Source organism: Fringilla coelebs (assembly GCF_963513975.1).
Source record: "Fringilla coelebs genome assembly, chromosome: 1".
In the NCBI taxonomy this organism is placed as follows: Eukaryota; Metazoa; Chordata; class Aves; order Passeriformes; family Fringillidae; genus Fringilla; species Fringilla coelebs.
In genome coordinates, this window is record NC_140028.1 from 47,895,625 (window position 1) to 47,917,436 (window position 21,812).

Below are 21,812 nucleotides of genomic sequence, written 5' to 3' on the forward strand. Positions count from 1 at the left end.
GCTGTTATTGACTTCATGATCAGTGTCTACATACCAAAAGCACTTCTTTTCCCCTTTCCCATCATGTGCAGACTTAACAATTAAAGATTGTGAAGCTCAGATCTTGTTAGCACAGCAGTTGCTGCAGGAAGCTAACAGAAAATGTAAAAGGTATTAGTTTACACTGACTCATGAAGTGAAGAAAGCATGTATCAGCTGTTAGTTCTGCTAGTTGTTACTAGCTGGGTTGGAGCTCAAGATTTTAACAAACCTTGTGTTTCTGAAATAGAAAGCAGAAACAACATGTAAAAAAATTTAGTCTCCAGAAAAATATATCCCTGGTGCGGCCAAAAGAGGTCAGTGAAGGCTTTTTATTTAAAATACCTTAAAGCTATATGATTAATAAATTAATTTACTACCTGAAATAAATGCATTTATTACCTAAATTTTGTAAGAGACATGGGAAACTCCTACATGGGTTTTGAGGATGTAGGAAAAACGAAAGCTAAAAAAAGACAGTAAAAGATTATGTATAAAAGCTACCAGAATATGTTTCCTCTTAAGTTAACTTGTAGAAGAGAAAGGAGAACTGAAATAAAGCACAAGAAAGCTGGAAAAACCTTGCCAATAAAGGCAAAGTTCTGTTTGTCTTTGAAACCGACAGGTGTGCCTCAGCATTCTGGGGTGCATATAAAGCATGTCTAGTCAACCATCTAAAATACGTAATTTCATATGTTACCTTACTGAATGTCAACATAGGGGGACAAATATCTTTGTTTACCCCATCACGGAAAAAGTATGACCAAAGGGAAAAGGAAATGTGAACTTACCAGAAGAAAATTACTTGACGACGCCTTCAGACGTATCTTTGTGTCTGCTAGAAGGTCATAGGCTGCGACACGGTTCCTGTCATCAACTACAACACTGCGACAAAGGAAACTGAGACAGAAAGCAGGATTAAGGATGAGCCTGCTGGCATTGCCACGTTCTTTAGGCTGTCACCTAGCTTCACTGCCTGGCTGGTGGCCAGCCACAGCACCTCGCCCTTCTGCTGGACCACAGGAAACATGCATGTGGCCGCTGCGGAACATGCACTGTCCTCGCCGGTGAGACACAGGATCCACCATGTACAAAACACTGCTTATCCCGGGTGGGTTAGAGCTGAAGCCTCCAGATCTCAGCTCAGACTCCCATTTGTGCTATTGGCTTAGTAGGATGTGGACAGACAGCTACTCATAGATGCTACCAGCAGACATTTTCACACTGTGTAATATGTGTGTAACTAGTATTCTCCTGCCTGGACCATGCTCCTTGGGGTGTCAGCACACACCAGCTGCTCCTTTCCACCACTGCCATGTGCCACTGAGGATGTGAATCAGCAGCTCTTGCACACACAGTGGCAGCTGGGCAAGGCCCCATCTTAGGAAGCTATTCTGTATGCTGAGATACTCCTCAATGCAAGTGAAAAAACAGGTTTGTCTCCTCTACAAACCAGAGAATGTGGAAGTTTCACTCTTGTTTAAAGCATATATCAAAAAAAGACCAGCTCAGGGCTGGGGACATGTAAAACTAGAGAAATATAGGTCCCTTACTCATGATTTGCTCAAAGCCTGTGATGTTTTATTCTCTTACCATGTTTTATTTGGAATATTCAAGCCCACTCAGCTGTAAGAAGGGCTGGCACAATATATTACAAATTCTACAAGTTACTGTTATCTACGTGTACCTCACTATGTCATTGCTTGATTTATTTTTTATCAGAAGAGCCTTCCATCTTCCTGTTTGGGAAAGATGACACAGCACCTCACTCACAATATGACCACTCAGTTCATGCAGAATGTCTGCAGAAGGGATTTGCTGCATTGCAACATTAAAGCAGCAAGGGCTTTCTTTGTATTTCCATGAACACATTTCCAGAGTATCATATAAACAAACAAGTATGTTCAAAATCAGCCCATAAAATGCGGGGAAAAAAACCACTAAAACCCCAATAAAATGGAAAATTTATAGCAAGAAGTTTGGGGCTCAAAGTGTTATGTAACAGGCTAAAATAAGAGCTTTCCCCAGCAATAACCTGACAAGGTCACTGCTCCACATGGCTGTGCTCTGTATCACAAACATGCTGATGAAAATGATTTTTCTTACTGAGCAATTTCATCCTGAATATCCCTAAGCCTCCATTCTGCCAAGCAGTCGGCTCATGGGAGTAAAGGCTGCGTGTCTGTAGTACCCTGGCCCTGGGCAAGCTCTCCCAAGGGCTCAAAATAAGCTGAGGTGCTCAAATGTTAAATCTCACTCAGGACAGGCAATCTCACCCAGGACAGGCAAAATCTCTTGTGCAGAAACATCTGCAGTAACCTTGTAAGTCAACAAGGATAAAGAAGCATTTGGCTGAAGACCTTGCCTACAGCCTAACAGCCAGCGGATGACTACAGGCAGAATTTCAGGGACCTTTGTACTTCTGCTTCAGCAAATCTTGTTAGAAATGGTGGGAATACTCTTGTAAAACTGGCTGCTACATTTTTCATAGCCAAAGCCCTTGGACACAATTTTAACTGAAGAAAATCAGTGCAAGCATCTGCAGCCAACAGCAATGCTCTTCCACTGGACTTGGGGATTAGTAGTTTATAAGGATTTAAAAATGCATATAAAAAAGTAACCCTTTGAATAGGAAAACAATTCATTGAATCAGTAGCAATATTTAATGAGCTGACTGCACAAAGCAAATTAAAAACCTCTACAAAATCCACAGAATCCTGCACTTGCTTTTAAATCACCCTAGAATTTGAACAATCTACATAGTAAAATGAATTGAAATATATAAAAAAGTATAATTACATTTCATATGCTTATTGAGTCATTTAGTGATTACTTCAGAAATTCTTACCTGTATTTACAACTGTAAATTCTTACTCTGCCTTCAGTGACAGGTCCAGAGCTATGCACTGTTACTTCTGCAGTGTTTATCTGATCCTCTTCATTGGCATACTCAAAAACCAGAACATAGCGACCCACTTGAGGAACATTTATGGTCATCTCTAAATTGACCTGGGTCAAAATAATTGAAAAACAAAAAAGGAGTTAAATCTTTCACTCCCTTTTCTTGCAGGATGCTCCCATTTCCTGCTCTTTTGACTAGTCAGCATTAGACAAGAGCCAGTCCTGCAGTGTCTCAACAGAAGAGACCCAGCAGAATGCAAACAATGCTTATAAATATCACTTTGTCCTCTAACAAGAGTCAAACAAGTTCAAGAAACAGCTGCCATTATAACAGTTCTAGGAAAGCTGTAAATAACCCTGGGAAATTGCTATATTATTATTTATTTTCTCCCCAGCAGAAATGTCATGATGCTAAAAAATTGTCACCATCATCTCTAAGCTATCCTTAACAGCATACAAAAAATGAATTTACTTCTCCACTGAAAAAATATTTCCAGGAACACAAAATTCCTACTATAGCAATGATGTATTTTGATTCCCTACTCCCTGAATAGTGAAAGCGTCTTCTCCAGCAAACAATAACACTTTGAAGCATCAAGTTTTTCTTTTAGGTTTCTTGCACAAAGTGGTTAACACAATATTTGATGCAAAATACTTCTAAGTAGTTAAGTGCTGTGGTTACAAAGGTTTTGCTTTAGTTGACTACATAATTATTTTCAAATTTTTCTCAGTATTTCCTTAGGCTACAAACACTTAAACATGTAAATAATTCTGTCAACAGCCCTCTTGACTTCACTGCAATTATTCATACCAGTAAATTCTGCACATGCATCAGCGATGAAGCACCAGAGCCTGTGGCATATGAGTATACTTGCTGTACTTGATAATTTTAAAAGAACTATCCAAGCACAGTAATAGAGGCCATAACCATTTTACATCACTATCACATACTTAGTAAAATACCTTACTTTTTGCCAAACACACTTTTACTTCTCATTTCACAATACATGCTTTGCTTTTTCAAAGGGCCTACAGCAGTAGCATAATTGCTTCTGCTGGTTTTTCAGTAAAGCAAACATTTTACCTAAGCGTAGTTATTTAGAAAATAAAGATTAATTTAGAGTGATGTATGTATGCCATTTCTGCTGACAAATCATTATGTCATTTCTTCTGAACAAGCCAGTATGCCTAAAGGAGAAGGATTTTTATTTAATGAAATGCTTTTGCCAGAGTAGAATGTCCGCTCCAGTTATAAATCTGCCTACGCTGATACTTTTACATAGTTTCGTGTAAAATGCAGAGCTTAGTGCGGAGTCAGTTTTAGGGATGTGTTAAGATCTGAAAATCCCGAGCTGTAAATCTGCAAGCATTTTGGTCTGGTAGGTTTATAGTCAACAGCACAGATGGGACTGCAATTAGCAGGCAGGAATCTGACCTCTCTTCCACTGATGTGGGCCATCACTGGCTGATTGGGAGCTGGCTGTCGCACAGGTATTCTTCTGGATTCTCCCCCGTGTCTGAAATGCACTGCCTCTGAACCAAGGACACAGGAAAATCTGCCCAGGGCCAAATGCTGATACAGCAAGCAGCTTACACAAAAAAAAAAAAACCAAACAAAACACAGGATTATTATTGTTTTCAAGAGCAGCAGGATGATAAGAAAATAAAGGCACTGGTTTAGGCTGTAGCACATCTACTGACTGTTCTGCTGAAGCAGGCCTGGGATGTGTGCAAGGCTCCGTAACTGGGATCTGCAACAGGGATGCCTCGTAGTAATCACGAGGTAACAGCACCAGATAGTCCTAAGAACAAAGAATACAACAAATGCTAAAGCATTCAAACAATGACAAAAAGAACATCTCCAGCTTTCACAATGTAACAATGAATGAAACCAATCACACAAACAATTTGTGCAGAGGGTATCTGCAAGAAGTGGGTGGGGCTTTTTCTGTTACTACTTGGGCCAGTAACATCAGAATGCGTCTCCTTGACCCTGTAATTTCACAAAGATGGCAGGAAGGCAGCTGCCCCGTGGTCAGGGAAACTCTGAAGCCACTCTCCCATCATGTGTTGTACAAGACAGTGCACTGAAGGGAGCTTCCCTGCAGCTCAGTAACACACTGCCAGATGCCTGCAGTTTTCATCCATTAGTGCAATCCACAAGCACACATCTCAACTCTGGCTGAGTTTTTGTTCTGCCTTGCTTACTTAATATATTAGAGCTGAAGTATAACAACTTAATGTTAATGTGAGAGCATGGACTAAGATTATTAATACATACCTTTTCAAAGGTATTAGTGAAAAAACCCAGCACAATAATACTGTCACTTTCAGCAAGAAATATGTTTGCAAGTTCTTTACCAACATTTCATGTGGTATTCCATAAATTTAACACAGCCCCAGGCTTAATGACTAGAGACACTACTTTTTATCCCTGTACAAAATATGTAAGAATTTCAGTATGCTGTTTTTGTGATCATACATATTTAAGGTTTTTCATAAATGATCATCTCAAACAATTTCTCTTTCTCTAGCAATTTCTTAGAATGGCTGCTAGAAAATTTTTCAATTTTTCAGTGAATGAAAGGAGAGAAAAGACAGGAGGAGAAAAGCAGTCAGAAATTGACCTGCTCATAATAAAGCCCATCTTACAATACTCTTAGGAAGATTTTTTGTCAAGAAACTAAGGCCTTAGCTGAGCTAAGCTCTAGACACAACATCTGATATGTAAAAATTACTAATTTTTGTGAGCATTTATGCTTTGTGCTGTATGGTAATAATACCTTATCATTTGAAGGTACAGATTCCAGACAGACTTAAAATCTGTAAGGAGAAGAAAAATTAGAGCAGAAGAAAGTCAGAAGAAATAAGAGGCAGAAGTGTAAATTTTCATAATTGTATTGTATTCCTTTCACTAGTGCTGAATTTCACTTCCTTGTAGGGTTCTTCCCAGCACACAACTCCAGAGCAGTAACTTCATGACAACCTTCAAGCACTTGTTTTCCTCAATTGTTTTCTTACCAAGAGGACTTCCTCTGCCATTATACTGACAGTCCACGTGCCTGGAGCCAGTGAGAAAGGCTCTGTGGAGCTTTTTCCTGGGATTGTGATAAAAGCTGGCTCCTTGCTCGGTGGGAAGACAAACTCTTTGCTCTGAGCAGCCCCTGCCAGAAAAAAAAAAAAAATCAAGTAAAATACCTAAGTGACTGTGTAAAATGTCTCTACTTGCTTAGTGGGCTGGACTGATAATTTGGTCTATGAAACTTTGTTTGACAGGAGTTGATCAATGATTTTCAGTCAACAGCATTAGCAATGCACTCAACCAGACACAGAGCTATGCAGTGGTTGTTGTTTTCAGTCTTATCACTCTTGAGCAAATTGGCAGAGAAAAGCAGAGTTCTGGCCCTGCAACGGCCAATTTTGCAGTATCTGAAATGATCACTTTTTCAGTTTCTCCCTCCATAATTTTCCATTCAACCTCTCTCTGCACTGACTCCCAACATATACAACTGACACATTTCATGTTCTCGTTTGACTTAAAGTCAAATACTTCAGGTGTTGGAGGCACTCAGCACTATCTAAAATGTTTACTTACAGACAGATAACTTCTAGGCAGAGCTGATGGGCCACTTGTGGATGCCCCATCCCTGGCACTGTTCAAGCCACTGAAAGGAGCTCTGAGCAACCTGGTCTAGTGGAAGGTGTCCCTGCCCATGGTAGGGGGCTGGAACTGGATGATTTTTAAGCCCCCTTCTACCCAGAAAATTCTGTGACTCTATGCACTACAGAAATATAACTGTGGCATGCTTTGTCAAATAGAATATTTGAATATTATTATGAATATTAAAGGTTTCCTCTTTGAAGACCCTGGACACAGACAAAACGTGGTTCCCTGTCTCCCAGCCATTAGAAGCCAGTGATCATCACAAATTTCTGCCACTCTGCTGAATGGTGTCTGTGAAGTCTTCAGTTTTGTCTTGAATTTCTAAAACTATCTATAACTTCACTCCTCTCAATAAGGCAGGAATAGTAAGACATAATTCTCAACATAGGCCTGGTATGCCCCTACCATTCAAAGGGTATGGAGTACTTATATTTTATCAGGGTTTGAAAGGTATAACATGTTTCTGAGGTCTGTAATCAGAACTAACTTGGTAGACTGGGTTCATCATTTTAAACAAACCCTACTCATTGAATGAAGCAAAAGCCACATTTAAAACTTGAATATTAAAGGCAAGTAACACAAGCAAAGTATTGTTATCCCTTCTTTAAAAGCTTCATAAAACCCACAGTTCAGAGCTTCCAAGTACAGGACTGAAAGTACTAAGTGTAGCAAACATTTGAAGAAACAAATGCTGATTACTACTGCAGGCAGGAGCTTCATGCAAACACAGCCACATCAATTACACAGCAAAAATGTACAGGGAGAAGCCCAGAAGCACTGACACTGTTAAAAGTGATGCCTTTTAAGCAACATTAAAGACATTAAGACTAGGTGCACCTTGGAAAGCCTTCTCTGATCTAACATTCACCTGAGCTGTTGCACTGCTGAGTTACACCTACCTGCTCCAGGCTGAGATTGACAAGCAGATATACGACCAGATAATGTTTCCCCTCCAGGGTTAATGTACCTCAGGATAATGCGAAATAAGTAGAGGTTTGCTTTTTCCACATTCAAAGTTATCCTCACTTCATTCTGAAAAATGGAAGTTAATAAACAAAAGCAGCCATAAAGTGCTGAATTGAGGAACAGTCAGAAGCCATGCAAGCACCAGACTAAAGTCCTACAAGAAAAAGGCACATGCAGAAAAGAATATACTGGAATGGCAATGCTGATGTATGACAGAGGAAGACAGGGAAGCCTAGTGAGAAAATTAATTCACTTACAAGTATAATTAGTGCCAATATGTTTTCCCTCAGCAACTGAGATCTTCCCTTTAGAGCTTTTTGAGCCCAGGCTGACATAGTGGAGGACTAGGTGGAAGAGCTTAGGGGAAGCCACAGTGATAGGCATAACCACCTCTGGCTGGGAAAAATAAAAAAGAAAGGGAAAAAGGAGGAATGGAAAGTACATTACTTGTTACTATCACCCGGAGAAAGAAAAACCACTTGGCAAAGACAAAAAGGCATGGGCAGCTTACAAAAGAGCATAGAACAAAATCTCCTGTGAAATAAAACTCTTGTTGAATACTAGCTGATCCAGAAGGACACGGAATAGCTCAACTAACATGTGTGTTAGTGTGACACAGCAACAGTATTTTACTGTTATTCTCCCCACTCGTGCCATAAAGAAGGCATATGGCTGTTGATATTCCTGCCTTTCTAAGGAACAGGCCACAATCAGTGATCCTAGTCTGAGATCCCACAGCAGGCAGACACCTCAGACTGTCACTGAAACTGCTGATCCTCTACCAGATCCTGCAGTTGTTTAGAGCTGCAATACCAGGAATGCTGTCCTTGTCCAGGGGGCTGAACTGACACGTCCAGACCCACAAAATTCTCGCATTCACACAGCCCCACTGTTTAGTTTTCAGAAAAACTAAGAGACATATTAAGGGTCAGTGGTGGATTGGGCAAAAAAAAAGGATTAGTACAATCTCATGGGTTTGGTTTCCATCCTAAATCCTAAATCTCCCCTCACTATCCAGTTCACCCATCACAATCCACCCACTGTCCCTTTCCAAGCTACTTGTGGCACAGTGACCTCCCCACCACTGTGATCCACTCTGCTTCCTCAAATGCAAATGTTTTTTCTGTTTCCCACATCTGAGAACAGAACAAAAAGCCTGTACAAAATGCCCATGGAACAGAAATGCAAAAAGCAGCTGAATTAAAAAGCAGGTGTTAAGAAATCACAGATACTGAAGAGTTGCCTTCACTTATGAATGTGGAATAATACTGAAAACTCAAAAATTATCTGGGATTAAAAAAAAAAAGACCAAAACAACAAAAAGAAAGACTGAAAAATGAAGAACATAAAGGAAATAATTGATTTTGCAATGGTTATGTGCTTCTGTCCCATGCTATAGTAATTCATTAGTTCCTGGACAAATGGAGCCTGGACACGACTATACCAAAGCCCTACTTTCAAGGTGAGTGAACAAATCCCATTTATTACTCAAATCTGCTGTTTTAAAATTCTGCTTCATTTGATCAGCAGTTCAGTCCAAAGTCAGAAGGACCCTTCTCAGAGAAATTGTGGTGACTTTCTACCTGTGATTTACTTATTCCCTCAGCTGTTTCTCATAGACTGTCATGAAACCAAAATAATTGTTGCCAATATGCCCCTGCTCACAGCTTCTTTTACTGAACCCACATTTTCCTGTTTGCTGTAATGTGAAGGTATGATTAATAATAAAAGATGGCACCTCTCTTCTCTACCCAAGGTAAGTTCAAGTGTAAGATTACTTCAGTGACAGCACCTGGAATTTACCTGCTCCAGGTAATCTTATGGAACTCAGACTGTCATGGACCTGTGCAATTCAAACTATTTAGCCAAGCATTAACCTTCTGCTGTTCCCACTGTTCTTGGCTTGACAATAATTTCTGCACTTAGTATTATAGACTTTAAAGCCATAAGGTCCCTCTTTACAGCTGTCTCACAGAAAAACCAACCTCAACGAACATTTCTGAAGAAGGCATACTTGCACATGCAACATGCAAATGACCTGACAAAAACACCCACACTCGCTAATCCCAACAGCAACATAGTGCCAAAGGGTTTGGATTAGTCAGATCCTGTCCTTTTTTCTGTCCTTTTTCCATGACCTTCCACACACACAGCAGTATTATAAAGACATATGTGCCATGCACTTTTGTTTTCATTTTCATGCCGAAGTCTTGAGTGAAATACCAGCTTACTTGTATAGAGGACATCTGTGCATATCCTCTCCAACTGAAGCCAGGAAATTCCTGAGGATCATAGCCAATCCGAATTTTCTCTCCTTGGACAGTAGTACCGTCTTCAATCTCAAACTTCATGTGGTGCAGATCAGGAAAAAAATAGTTTTTTTCAGGCCTTTCAAGAAGGAAAAAAACCCACAACAAATCAGCAAAGTATTACCAGTCGTTTATGATCTACATCTAAGGGCAAAAAGCAGTGGAAGGGAGGTGATCTACCAGTGACTGAGGAATTCTGACACCAGCTCATAGATTCAAGACAGCTGGTAAGAGAGAATTTTCTTTCCAGAAGCTTTTACAGCTTTCATGCATTTTCCTATATAACTCTTGATATATAGATATATAGATACATATTGCAAAACTGATATTGGTAATTTAAGGAAACAAGTCAGAAAATCTTACCAAAATATAGGAAGAAAACTTCCCAGGAAAATTAGTATCAATAACCAGTGCAATTTACCAAGTTAATCATCAACAAACCCAGAATGTCACATGAAAGCATAACAAGGGACTGTGCTGAAGCTGTGCCAGGAGCCCAGCTGGACTCACTCCCGACAGGTGGTGCCCACGACGTGCGCCCTGCACCGGCAGCTGCCCCAGGGCTGGGAGCAGGCTGGGCTGAGGGATCCTCCAACATCACACCTGCAGCCTGGCACACCAACAGCCAACCAGAAAAAGAGTGGTGAAAGTTATCAGCAAACACACCATGGCTTCACCTGATTAAACACCATTAATGACCCGCTTCCTCCTCCCAGAGCCCTTTAGACTCTTTTGAACACAACTTAATACACGTGTATAAGCTGCAATCATTCTGAGCTTCCCATGTTTGTGCCTGTTTCCTTTTTAATTTCTCCTTAGAATGTGAAAAAAGGCACTTTTAAAAAAACCCTCAAATAATATACCCTGCCACATTGCTAAATGCAGGGCTGCAGTTTTGCAGAACTGCTACTCAAATGTTTTCCCAACAAGTCAGAATTTCTGCAGCAATATCACAAAGAATAATTATGTTTTAAAAATCCACTAACAACAAAATCTAAAACCTAACTTGCAAAAATTCCATGTTAATTTTTCAAAGCCTGGTACCCCAATATTTAATCTGAAAAAATTGCAATGTATGTGTTCGTATAATATACATATTTTCAACTGACACTAGAGAACAACACTGAATGACTTTCTACAGGAGACAGGACTTGTGGCACAAACTAAAGGACATCTCCAGTAATGAGGTATAATATGCTGTACTAAGGAGCAAGTATGTCAAGGCTAAAACTTACAAGCTGGATTGAAAAGCTGAGTGCTCCTAAACAAGATTTATGTCCTAGTCTAAAAGCACCCTGTTTTCTAAGACATGCACAAAATGACTGGGAAGCAGAGTGGTAACACCTCCCTTGTCCCTTTTCCTGCTGAAAGGCAAAAGAGGAGTCACAAGCAAGGCTACAGCACCAGCACCAGTGCAAAATGCTGTGCACATGAGTAATTCAAACATCCTCATTCTAAAAGTAGGGCCTAGGGAATTCTAAAGACTTCTGTTCTGTGCTAAGTGCAAATGTTCCACTATAGATGTTCTTTATTCATTTTACCTTGGCAGCCAAAATAATTCTTTTTCTCAAGAGCATAATAACCAGCTTCACAAGTGTCACAAGAACCTCCACAAACATTAGATTTGCAGTAGCATTGCCCATTTTCCTGTGAAGAAAATAAATTTCATTAAAAATTTTTCAGTACCTTTCCAGAACTTCAATCTCTCAATACTTTGAATTCTCTCTAATTCTAAAGAGGAAAAAATATCTAATCTCAAAAAACAAAACAAAACAAAACAAACCCAAACCAAACACAAAAAAAACCCACCCCATTATCTGGACATTATCTCTGTCATTTATCATCTTCAGAAACAAACTAGAAAATACATAAATTCAAGAAGAAAAAAAATTTATCCTTTGATGTATAAAACTAGGTATTTTATGTTCAAAAGCAATAAACAGTGCTAAGATTTCTACCCTAGCAAATAGTTACAATAATTTATCTTAACAATAATCAATTTAATTAATAAGTTTCTTTTAATTTCTCTTTACCTGCTGACATTCTGCAACTCCACTTAGTGTTCCACTCACATCACACTGACATTCTGCACCAATGAAAAAAAAAGACACCTGCATTTCATCTTTTCATGATACTTTACATGGAAAAACCCCACCACCCAGAATCTGCAACTTTGAACCCATGTGCGACAAGGTTGATTTTATTCTGGAAAGTTCAGAACAGCAGACTGGTATGAGGTGAGAATAAAAAGAGAAGGAGAAAGAATGAGGACTTCTAAGTATGTGTGGTTTACTGGTATGTTTTAAAGTGATTTAACTTGTATTTGACAACAGTACTGAGTTTGAATTTACAATTGTTTTCTTTCTTAGAAACATTCAGAAAATTGATACAAAACAGTGTCTTGCAGTCTGACTGGCATCTTCTATTCTGCCATGCTACTCTGGCACCAAAACAACTCTCCATACGAAATAGAATGGAGAAAATACTGCAGGGAAGAACTGTACTGAGCCAGAAGTTTGGACAAATCCAGTATCAACTCTGTGACTGAAAGTAGAGAATTACATGGGAAGTGCAGTACTTAATATTTGAGGAGTTGTTAAGAATTTAGAGATCTAAAGTAAAAAATGTAATAATACTATTATCAGGTCTAGAGCTACTCATCCTAAGTGGCTGTTGTGGAGGAATCTGTTCCAAAGGAAACAGTTGGAGAGTACTTTAAAGATTTTTTTTATCTTTACCCTTTTTAATCTTCATGAATTATTATTATCTGCCTTAAAAACACACACTCCCTGTTGGAAAACATTGACAATCACAGGTTATTATACAGATATAAACCATAACAGATCTGTCACACCCTGAGGCCACAAGAAGGCTTACACACCAAGCTAGGAAATAACATAAAGTGAAAAAGCACTTTTTTTCTCAAAACAATGAGCCAAATTTCAGGGTTACAGGTGAAAATCCTGTCTCACCCCAGTAGATCTGCCGTAGGGCTATATGAAGTGAACATCGCTGGAACTTCAGAGCACACCCTGGTTCAGCACTAGACAAACACCATGAAATTATGGCTTGGTTTCTGAAAGTAACTGCTCATATCACGGGTAGTTTGGTGTTACAATTAAGCTGCATGAGAAACATGCTGTAAACAAGAGTTGTGAAAGTCACAAAGAGCACCACAGACAGTGTCACAGAATAAAGATGACTACATTTCATAAGCCAAAGAAACATGCCATGAAGCCATACCTGTACATCCCTCGGGATTTTCTTTGGCCAGGTTCCAGTACAAGGGTTTGCATTTACTGCAGGTAGGACCTTCAACATGCTGGAGACATTGACAATAACCCTAACAACAGAAAGGAGATAATATGGGTTCACCTGCTTCATAAAAACTTACTGATCTTTACTATAAGAAAAACCTAATACTGTTAAGAGCTCATGCAGCTTACTGACTTTTACAGATACATGGACCTCAGGACGATTCAGACATGTTAGATTTTTCTGTCTCATACTATCAGCACAGGATTGTTCCACCCTGCATATTTTTTACGTATCTAATTTATTCTAAGGGTCCCAAAGGACGTACTTTCCAGTTCTTTTATAGCCTTATTAGAACTGCTCCAAAGTGTTAACTGGTTTGTACAAACAATAAACCCCCATATTTCTTTAAAAATACTAATTCATTTTCATATTTAATCTTTCCTTTATTGGTGGAGGACACCATCTCAAGACACTATTAAGACACCAATAATAACCAACATTGTATTAATAACAATAATAGTGGACTGGCAACAAATATGTAATGATTTTTCAAGAATAATTTGATGCTGAAAGGCCTGTTGCAACCCAGACCCAGAAGGTCTTTGAGACATGCACAGGCTTATATCTTCATGCATATGTTAGTGTTAAGAGTATACCAAAAGGACATAAACAGATTGCATATTCTATATATCAAAGATAAAAACCCCCCATCCTTGACAAGGTTTTGCACTGGTATGATCAAAGAACAAAACACAAAGCCTATTTCTACTCCTACTCTTCAAACAAGCTCCTGCAATTCTTTTAGAGCCTAAGAGCAGGCTTCAGGGCTTGAGCAATGAGCTGGATGTGCTCAGCAAAGACACATGAATGATTAACACGCAGTGTTAGCTGCAGTGGCAGAATACTTACAAAGTGAGAACCAATGCTACCTGCAGGGTCACACTCGCTGTTGACACCTTTATAAAACAAACACATTGAAAGATCTTTTGAAAACAGAGGCTGTGGAATGTAGTAGTGCAGAAGCTCAATGTAGCCGGTGCGAGCTTGAAAGGGCTTTTTAATACTGTTACCTTGGAGAGACTCAAATACTTTGAACTCCAAGACAGCAGAAGCCTTTAATAATGATTTTTTAAATGGGCATTTAGCCTGATTTATGGTATTTGGGTTTGTATGCAAAGCAGTCACTTGGAAAAATAGAGCAGTAACCTATGGAACTGACATATTTTCTTAAAGTTCCTGTGCCATCAACATGGAAATCTTTTAAATGGAAATATATTTGAGAAGATTTCTTTTCTTCCATGTTGCAGAAATAGGAAGGAAAACCCTGGTAAAAGTAAGGAAGGCTTTTACTCACGCAAGCAGTTGGGATAGCTGTAATATCCTGGAGCACACTGGTCACATCTCAGCCCAGCATAGTTACTACGGCACGGACACTGCCCTCCAGGGCCACAGGTATTACCCAATGAGCCAATACCATCACAACTGCATGCTGTACAGAGGAAAAAAAAGAACAGACACATGTCTAAATTTAGAATTTGCCAAAAAACTTACCTTTGAATGCAAATCAATCATTTATGTTCAGAAACCCAGGCAAACCATAATTTTACCAGCAAAAATAAATATCCCAAAAGAGTTATTCTGCAATTATGTTCTCACCCACTGATAATCTTGGTTCTTGCAGCTCTATAACTCACAGCTGAGAGATTTGGTTTGATGCCTTGTAAAACACATGTAAGGGACATAAATCCATCTTACATTTGGGAAGAATGTCACATGAGAGAAATACTTTTTAAAAATCTTTAAAAAATGAATTCAAAGTATGTTGTCAACTGTAACAGTGAACTTCTCATGGAGTTACCACTATTTGGGCTCACAGCTAAAGACAAGACCTGCTACTTTCTTGAGATGATGCTGGAATGTTCCACAGGGTCACACTTCACAGGTACAGGAATGGGACTCCACTGGGGCATCCCAGCTGTCCCAGGTACAAGATGAAGTGCTGCAGTTAACCACTTGGATGTCATGACTGCCAGAAACGGCTGACTGGCAGAAATACAAAGCAAACATTGTCTTCTGCTACATGTTCATGTTTCTGGTTCCCCCTTTTGGTTCCTCTTTTTGCTGCAGTCAAAGACATCTGACTTTGCTGTGTTTACTTTAAAGATGCTTGGAAAGACACAGGGATTGCTAGGAAGTTAGTGTAAGAGAATACAAACACTGAAGCTTCCAAGAACAATACCTACACTAGAATTCCTCATCATTTCACTATCATATAGCATTCTCTCCTAATTTTAAGTATTAGTGTTTTGTTTAAAGGCTTTGTTTTGATATCACTATTTGAATAAAGCTTCTATTGAGTTCAACAAGTCACGACCAGAGAGATTAGTTCTAGTCACAGCAGCCCAAGAAATATAGATCTGTCTCTCTTTTGAAGATAACAATTCCTTACAGGAATAGCAGGCTGGGCTGCTCACTTTCCCCCACAGCTTGCAGCATGCTGTGTTAATTTATGTTTAAACCCATGGCAGCTCATTTTAACTGAACAAACTGTGAACTGCAGCAGTTCTGAGTAATCCCACTGACTGTGTTTTCAGCTATTTTTATCTGTCTTTTACAATTTGTTTTTGCATGCTCTGTTAAGCTTTTATGTCTCTTTTCAGCTTTTGGTGTTCAAAGATCAAACATATTCAATATGGGTTTGATTTGCTGTAAGATTGCTACTTGATTTTGCTCTAGGAAAAAATAAAGGTTATTTTAAAACCACTGAACAGTGTGTACGAATGCAGAATCCTGATTTTATGTTTTTCATTAAAAATGTTCATCTACTCCAGACCATAAAACCCACAATCATGTGATGTGGTGTTTCTATATTCCACCCATTGTGTTTGGTAACACAACTCAGCCCATCTTTGCAAAGTGCCACAGTTTAACTCCAGCTGGCAAATAGGTACACACAGCCACTTACATCCCACCCATGGGATAGGGAGAAGAATTGGGGAAAAAAGGTAAAACATAGCACTGTACACAGTACTAGGAATAAAATTAACTCTACCCCAGCTGAAACCAGGGCATGAAGGCATAAAGAATTCTGCTGTCCCTTTATAGGAGATAAACAACTGTACAAGCCCAAAGGAAGAAGACTGACGTAGTCAACAGCCAAAAATAACAAGAGAGAAGAAAGCAAATCATAATTTTATACACAAATCTTGTTAATCAGCAAAGGAAAGCACATACCAGAACTCTGCAACATTCTATATTCTTTCTTAATGGAAAAATCACTAAGGATTAAGGGCCTCCTCTCTCATTCACTTCAAAGGCAGACAAAGCCTAGGGCCAAGTAGGAGTTGATGGGAGTCCTCCTATGCACACAAAACCATTATGATACTCAAAAGCTATACTCCATTCACTTCCTTGGCTTGTAAAAAAGGCGGCTAGTCCTTGGTGGGAAACTCCATAGAGATCTTTCATATTTCATGCCTACATGGACACAGGCTGGGTTAGAAACCCAAAACGGGTGAGAAACCGCCATGAAGGGCAAAATAAGAGCTTCAGATTTTCAGATTTACAGAACAAACTTTGGTACCAAACCAGGTCCCAAAGACTCCCTGCAAAAGCAGACCAGTGCTTCACAGTTCTGCTACGCTGGTTCCTCGGCAGTCAAGTGTGCCGTGTTGCTGTGAGCCTCCATGTAAGAACAGCTCTCAAATGCTTTGGTTATTATTAAGACAGCTGTGTTGACTGAGGGTACATCAAACAGTCTGACTACAAAGGGAAAAAAAAGGCCTGAAATTGGAGAATTAAAATGTATGAGGATTTCACTGTAGAGCACAAGAGGAAGTTGCCCATTTGCTGCTGTGAACACTGCTCTGGCTGCTGTCCTGGAAAGCACTCTGTCTGCCTTTTCAGAGCCCTGTTTGATGCTGTACATGCAATCAGCAGCCTTACCTTGACAGGCAGGGAACGAGTGGTGGCCAGGCTGGCAGCTGTCACACTGAAGTCCAGCCACCCCTGAGCGGCAAAGACACCTCCCAAGAAAATCGCAGACTTCAGGCTGGGTACCCATCAAGTTACATTCACACACTGCCAATGAGAAAAGATATTTCAGAGGCAGCCTCTGTACAGGCTCTCTTCTTTTATTTTTCTTGAAATAAAAATACATTTAAAAAAAATAGCAGTAAAAGCAACTCCCTGCTTCCTGATGGTCAACAGTGTGACAATTTTCCCATCAGATTTATATGGATTCATAACAGCATTTATTGATTGCTCACATCTGTAACAATTCAGGAACAAGGAAAACATTAATGAAAGAGCAAGGAAACTGGCTCAAAGTTCAAATATCAGTGTCAAAGCACTACACTTGGACTGGCCCCACTGAGAGTCTGATTTATCAATTCCAAGTTGTTTGCCAACTACTGAGAGTAGTTCCATCACTTCTGGGACTGAAGCAAAACAATTCATGGTTTAGATTTACACTTTTGGGTGGGAGTGGTCAATAAATAGCCTAAAAGGACAGTACAGAGACAGCTATTAAAGTTCTAAACCATTCAGTTTTATAGTATTGATTAGATAGGGTAGCTTAGTGCATCAAAGTGAGGTTGCAAACTCATATTAAGCACATTTTTTTAAAAAAACCTCCAAGGATAAGTAAAAGAAATATTTCCAAATTTATTCCAAGTTTAATCAATGTTACTAAATCCAAACACAAATGAGAGTCTGGCAGCTGCATCAAACAGCAGACAGCAACCAAGGAAACAGGGGAATTTTTAGATCAAAATCTCCCCTCATCACATTATTCTTCTTTGACTTTTGTGGGTTTTGGGAGAGCCTGTTATGAATACATCTCCATGGCAAAATAACTTCATCCTTCAGTATAAAAATTGGTGTTTTGGATACGCTTGCCAAAAGGGAATGTTTGGCTTACCCTGGCAGAAGGGGTACTGAAAATAGCCAGCTGCACAGGTATCACAGGAAAGACCCCCAAATCCAGTTCGACATCTGCACTGCCCGGTACTTCTATCGCAGTCACTGCCCAGCACTCCTGCACCATGGCACTGGCATGCTGAAGAGCACATTTGTAGAGAAAACATTTGCAGTATTATGATCTTAAAGTTCTTATTTCCCTTGGAAGCTAAAGGTTGGCATTTATCCTGGAGCACAGGCTCCAAGTGTCAAAGAAACTACACCACTTACAGAGACACTGGGGGCCAAAATACCCAGGTCTGCAGCCTCCTTCTAGTTAAAACAGGAAAGGAAAAGAAAAAAACCAAAGTGAGTACATATAATCCCAGAATTCCTTCTAATTTTGCAGAGAAAAATAGATCAGTACTTAGTAAATATTACTCTTGAACAAAAATACCCTATTTGTCTGAGTCTTACATGCAAAATCTCATTCAAAAAACCACAATCTGTGATTGTGCTCAGTCTGACCGCAAAAATTTACAACTTCTACTAAAACTTTCACTTAGAAGCAGCTGCCTTTCTTATGTCTTCAAATTCAGATGCTGCTCATTGAAATAGTAAAGACCTTGAGAACTATGTTCTCCAGTTATATTTATTCACTTTCCTTTGGATTTCTTTTCTTCTTCCTTTAAAAAATTTGTGAGAAAAGGGGATATGCAACAGAGAATACCCAGAGGGCTGCCAGGGAAGTTATTTTGGATGCTGTACCAAGGTGAAGTGCATTATATGCATGCAAGTGATTAAATGCTAGCTGTGATGATGTCTCTGTAGCACAGAACAATAACATAGGATAAAAGAATTAAGCCCACCAAGGGAAATCATTGTATGGATTTCAGGCAGCTTTACAGTGGGCTAAACAAAAAATATGAAGCTTTCTTAGAAATCCAGGTCCTTCACTGACAAGGGCAACATACCATTTACCAGGTGATAGAGGACAGTCCAGGGGCAGAGGCCAGCTAGCCTCAAGAAAGATTTACACCACAAAGCAGTGGTTGTCATGTCAGAAAGTTGTACATGTCAAAAACTCTTGATGGATCTGTTCTTAAGTGCACCAAACAAGATGGTCAGCTCCTCCTGCAGATGTTTGCCAGAGGCTCGCTGAAGTTATTTTGATCCATAACTCCTTCTGGAGCTAGCACACCTAACTGTTTGGTATAAACATGACAGTATGATAAACTTTTGGCAAGAACAAAGGTCCTTTTGAAAGATAAATACCAACAGAGGCAAAATTACTACCTAAAAAATCAACTTAATGATTCTATTATTCTACAAAAGAGCAGGCACCACTGAAACAGAAAATAGCAACATGGGGAAAAACAGCGAAATGGGGAAAAACCACCAGGACTTGCCTATTATGTCACCAGCCACAGCATCACTTGGAACTGAAGAAGTAGAAGGATATACTGGAGTATCTTTAAAACAAAAGAAACAGCAAGGATCATTGGAAACAAACACAATAAATTCATTAAAAATCATGACAAACAATGAAGTTACCTACCATCAATACAGAGAGCATGACACTCATATGACTCTAGTAACCAACTTCAGCTTAGTTTTCTTAGGAAAGAGGTAAGAGACATTGCACTTTTGATGGCCAATTCAGATACAAGGTTCCCTTCTCAAAAAAGCAGTATGAAAGGCCAGTCACCATTTGGAAATGCCACAAGGTTGTCTTCCTGCTCCTTATCCTTTTGTGCAGAAAGCTTTCTTATACAAGACAGCATTGTAAGAATTACTTAAGGATGTTCATATTTATTTCAAATTTCCTGCTTCCAACTGAAGGTCTATCTCCTTCTATGTGGCATTACCACCGGCTACATGAACTGCCATAATTTATGACAGGTACATCTTAGGAGCTCTTATTTTAGAGTCCTCCAGATTGTCTTTCTTTAAATTTTCTTGCATTGAGATGGGATCCAAATCAATCAGCTACACACATCAGTGGGACTCAGATCAATGTCTACCTGAGCTGAACTAATTTAAAAATGTCAGATTTCAATCAAGATATATGAGATGTGATAATATAGAAAGCAGTGTACAGACAGTATTCTATCATAGCCATTGAATTCAAACAATATTCAATTTTCACAGGGTTTTTTCCCTTTGTTTTGTATTATTTTCCCTCTTCTTGTGTTTCTATTGTGGTACCTCTCTTCCAGTCAGACTTCAGATCTTATCCTAGATCAACACATGTCTTTTATCAGCTGTCAGAAACACGTCTTTCCTGAAGGCACAAAACATCCCTCTGATGTAATCCTTTTCTGCAATCCTTTCATGGAGTCAGAAGCCTTTATGCAGCAATCCTGATGCTACATTTTTTGCTCAGTTATTTTATATGTAATTTTTTATGGGAAAAGCACTTTATCAGAGATCCATGTTCCAAATCCTAGGAGGTGTCAAGGAGAACACATACCCATTTTCTCCCTCTCAGTCATTACAGTCATGTTCTACTTCTCTGTGCAGGTGGTCTTTATCCCTAAAAATTCTGACACGTTTAAACAATTTGTCCAGGGTTTTAGGACTGGAGTTCACAACTCACTGAGTTCACAGCTCACTCATCAGGCTGTAAACCTGATGTCTCAAATGATTTCAGAATTGTGAGAACGCAGCACAATCTCTGTTTTTCAAGTCACTACCATTTTGTTAAATAACCCAACTCTCTTCAGTATTGTAACAACTGATTTATCAGAACACATAAACATGCAAAGCTGAAATACCAGATGTTTGTTAACCAAGTCAAGAGCAATGAAAACCATTAATTCTTTAATGCAGATTTAAAATACAGAATAAGAGGCAATTTTACTTGTATACTTACAGACACAAAATGGATAACCATAGAACCCATCAGCACAGCGTTCACAGTGGTCTCCCTGGAAATTCTGCTTACAGAAGCAGCGGCCAGACCCTTCCTCGCAGCCATCTGCATGCTCCAAGTTACAACTGCAGGCTAAGTAAAAGTACCAGCAATTAGGCACTCTTTAGAAAATAATCAATTTGTCTTTCACAGCAGTGCAAAATGGCATTGTAACAACAAACCTACAGATGGGAATGACTCATTATTTAAAGAGTGAACATTTCCCAAGTATTATGTATCATCAATACATCCCTTAAAAGCAAAACCTTTGCTATTTCCTAAAGTGTTTAGGAGGTTTTAATTCCAAAAGCTGCATGTTGTTCCTCCACAGCAATTTTTCTGTGGCAACCACTCATCTCTCTCCATAGTCTAGGCTAAGCACCACACTATTCCCTTTGATTTACACACTACATGCAGCACCATGACCACAGCTCTGCTGACTTCCCACTCCCTTCAATCCCCAAACACAACTAAATGGTGATTTCCTCCTGCCTGTCACATGTGTCCTTCAGCCTCTTTGTAATCCAACACCTTCCTCTTACCTATACTCAGGTCTTTTTCAAGCATGCAATTAGTAATTACCCTATTGCATCACTTATTAGTCGACAGGCTCAGCACCGCATGAGATCAGAGTAGTGATCCTTGTGACCTTTTGAGCTATAGAATAAAATTTTCAAGTCACCAAGGGTCAAAGGATAGCTCACATGTACATCAGAGAGCTAAGAGAAACAAGATCATGAGAACAGGAGATGGGAATGGCTTCCCAGGAGTGCTGAGGTCCTCTTCACTGTGGGGTGTGTAGCAGCATCCCATTCTTCCATGATCCTATCTCTTCCATACCCTTTTATGGCCTATTTTCTTTCTGCTGTTCTCAATATGCTCA

At 39.4% G+C, this 21,812-nt stretch overlaps 1 protein-coding gene across 1 annotated transcript in view; it reads right to left on the reverse strand.

The window, feature by feature from the left end:
* LAMA3 (laminin subunit alpha 3) overlaps positions 1–21,812 on the reverse strand; it is a 105,792-nt gene that overhangs the window by 54,573 nt on the left and 29,407 nt on the right. The window contains exons 10-27 of the mRNA XM_084204351.1: positions 20,891–21,022; positions 19,425–19,487; positions 18,307–18,348; positions 18,038–18,175; positions 17,062–17,196; positions 14,471–14,605; positions 14,026–14,072; positions 13,102–13,201; positions 11,892–11,944; positions 11,400–11,505; positions 10,369–10,468; positions 9,781–9,937; positions 7,807–7,945; positions 5,941–6,083; positions 4,621–4,721; positions 4,355–4,508; positions 2,867–3,027; positions 810–918 (exon numbers count right to left, since the gene is read on the reverse strand). Coding sequence (XP_084060477.1) covers positions 810–918; positions 2,867–3,027; positions 4,355–4,508; positions 4,621–4,721; positions 5,941–6,083; positions 7,807–7,945; positions 9,781–9,937; positions 10,369–10,468; positions 11,400–11,505; positions 11,892–11,944; positions 13,102–13,201; positions 14,026–14,072; positions 14,471–14,605; positions 17,062–17,196; positions 18,038–18,175; positions 18,307–18,348; positions 19,425–19,487; positions 20,891–21,022 — 2,015 coding nt within the window. The remainder of the gene's footprint in view (positions 1–809; positions 919–2,866; positions 3,028–4,354; positions 4,509–4,620; positions 4,722–5,940; positions 6,084–7,806; positions 7,946–9,780; positions 9,938–10,368; positions 10,469–11,399; positions 11,506–11,891; positions 11,945–13,101; positions 13,202–14,025; positions 14,073–14,470; positions 14,606–17,061; positions 17,197–18,037; positions 18,176–18,306; positions 18,349–19,424; positions 19,488–20,890; positions 21,023–21,812) is intronic.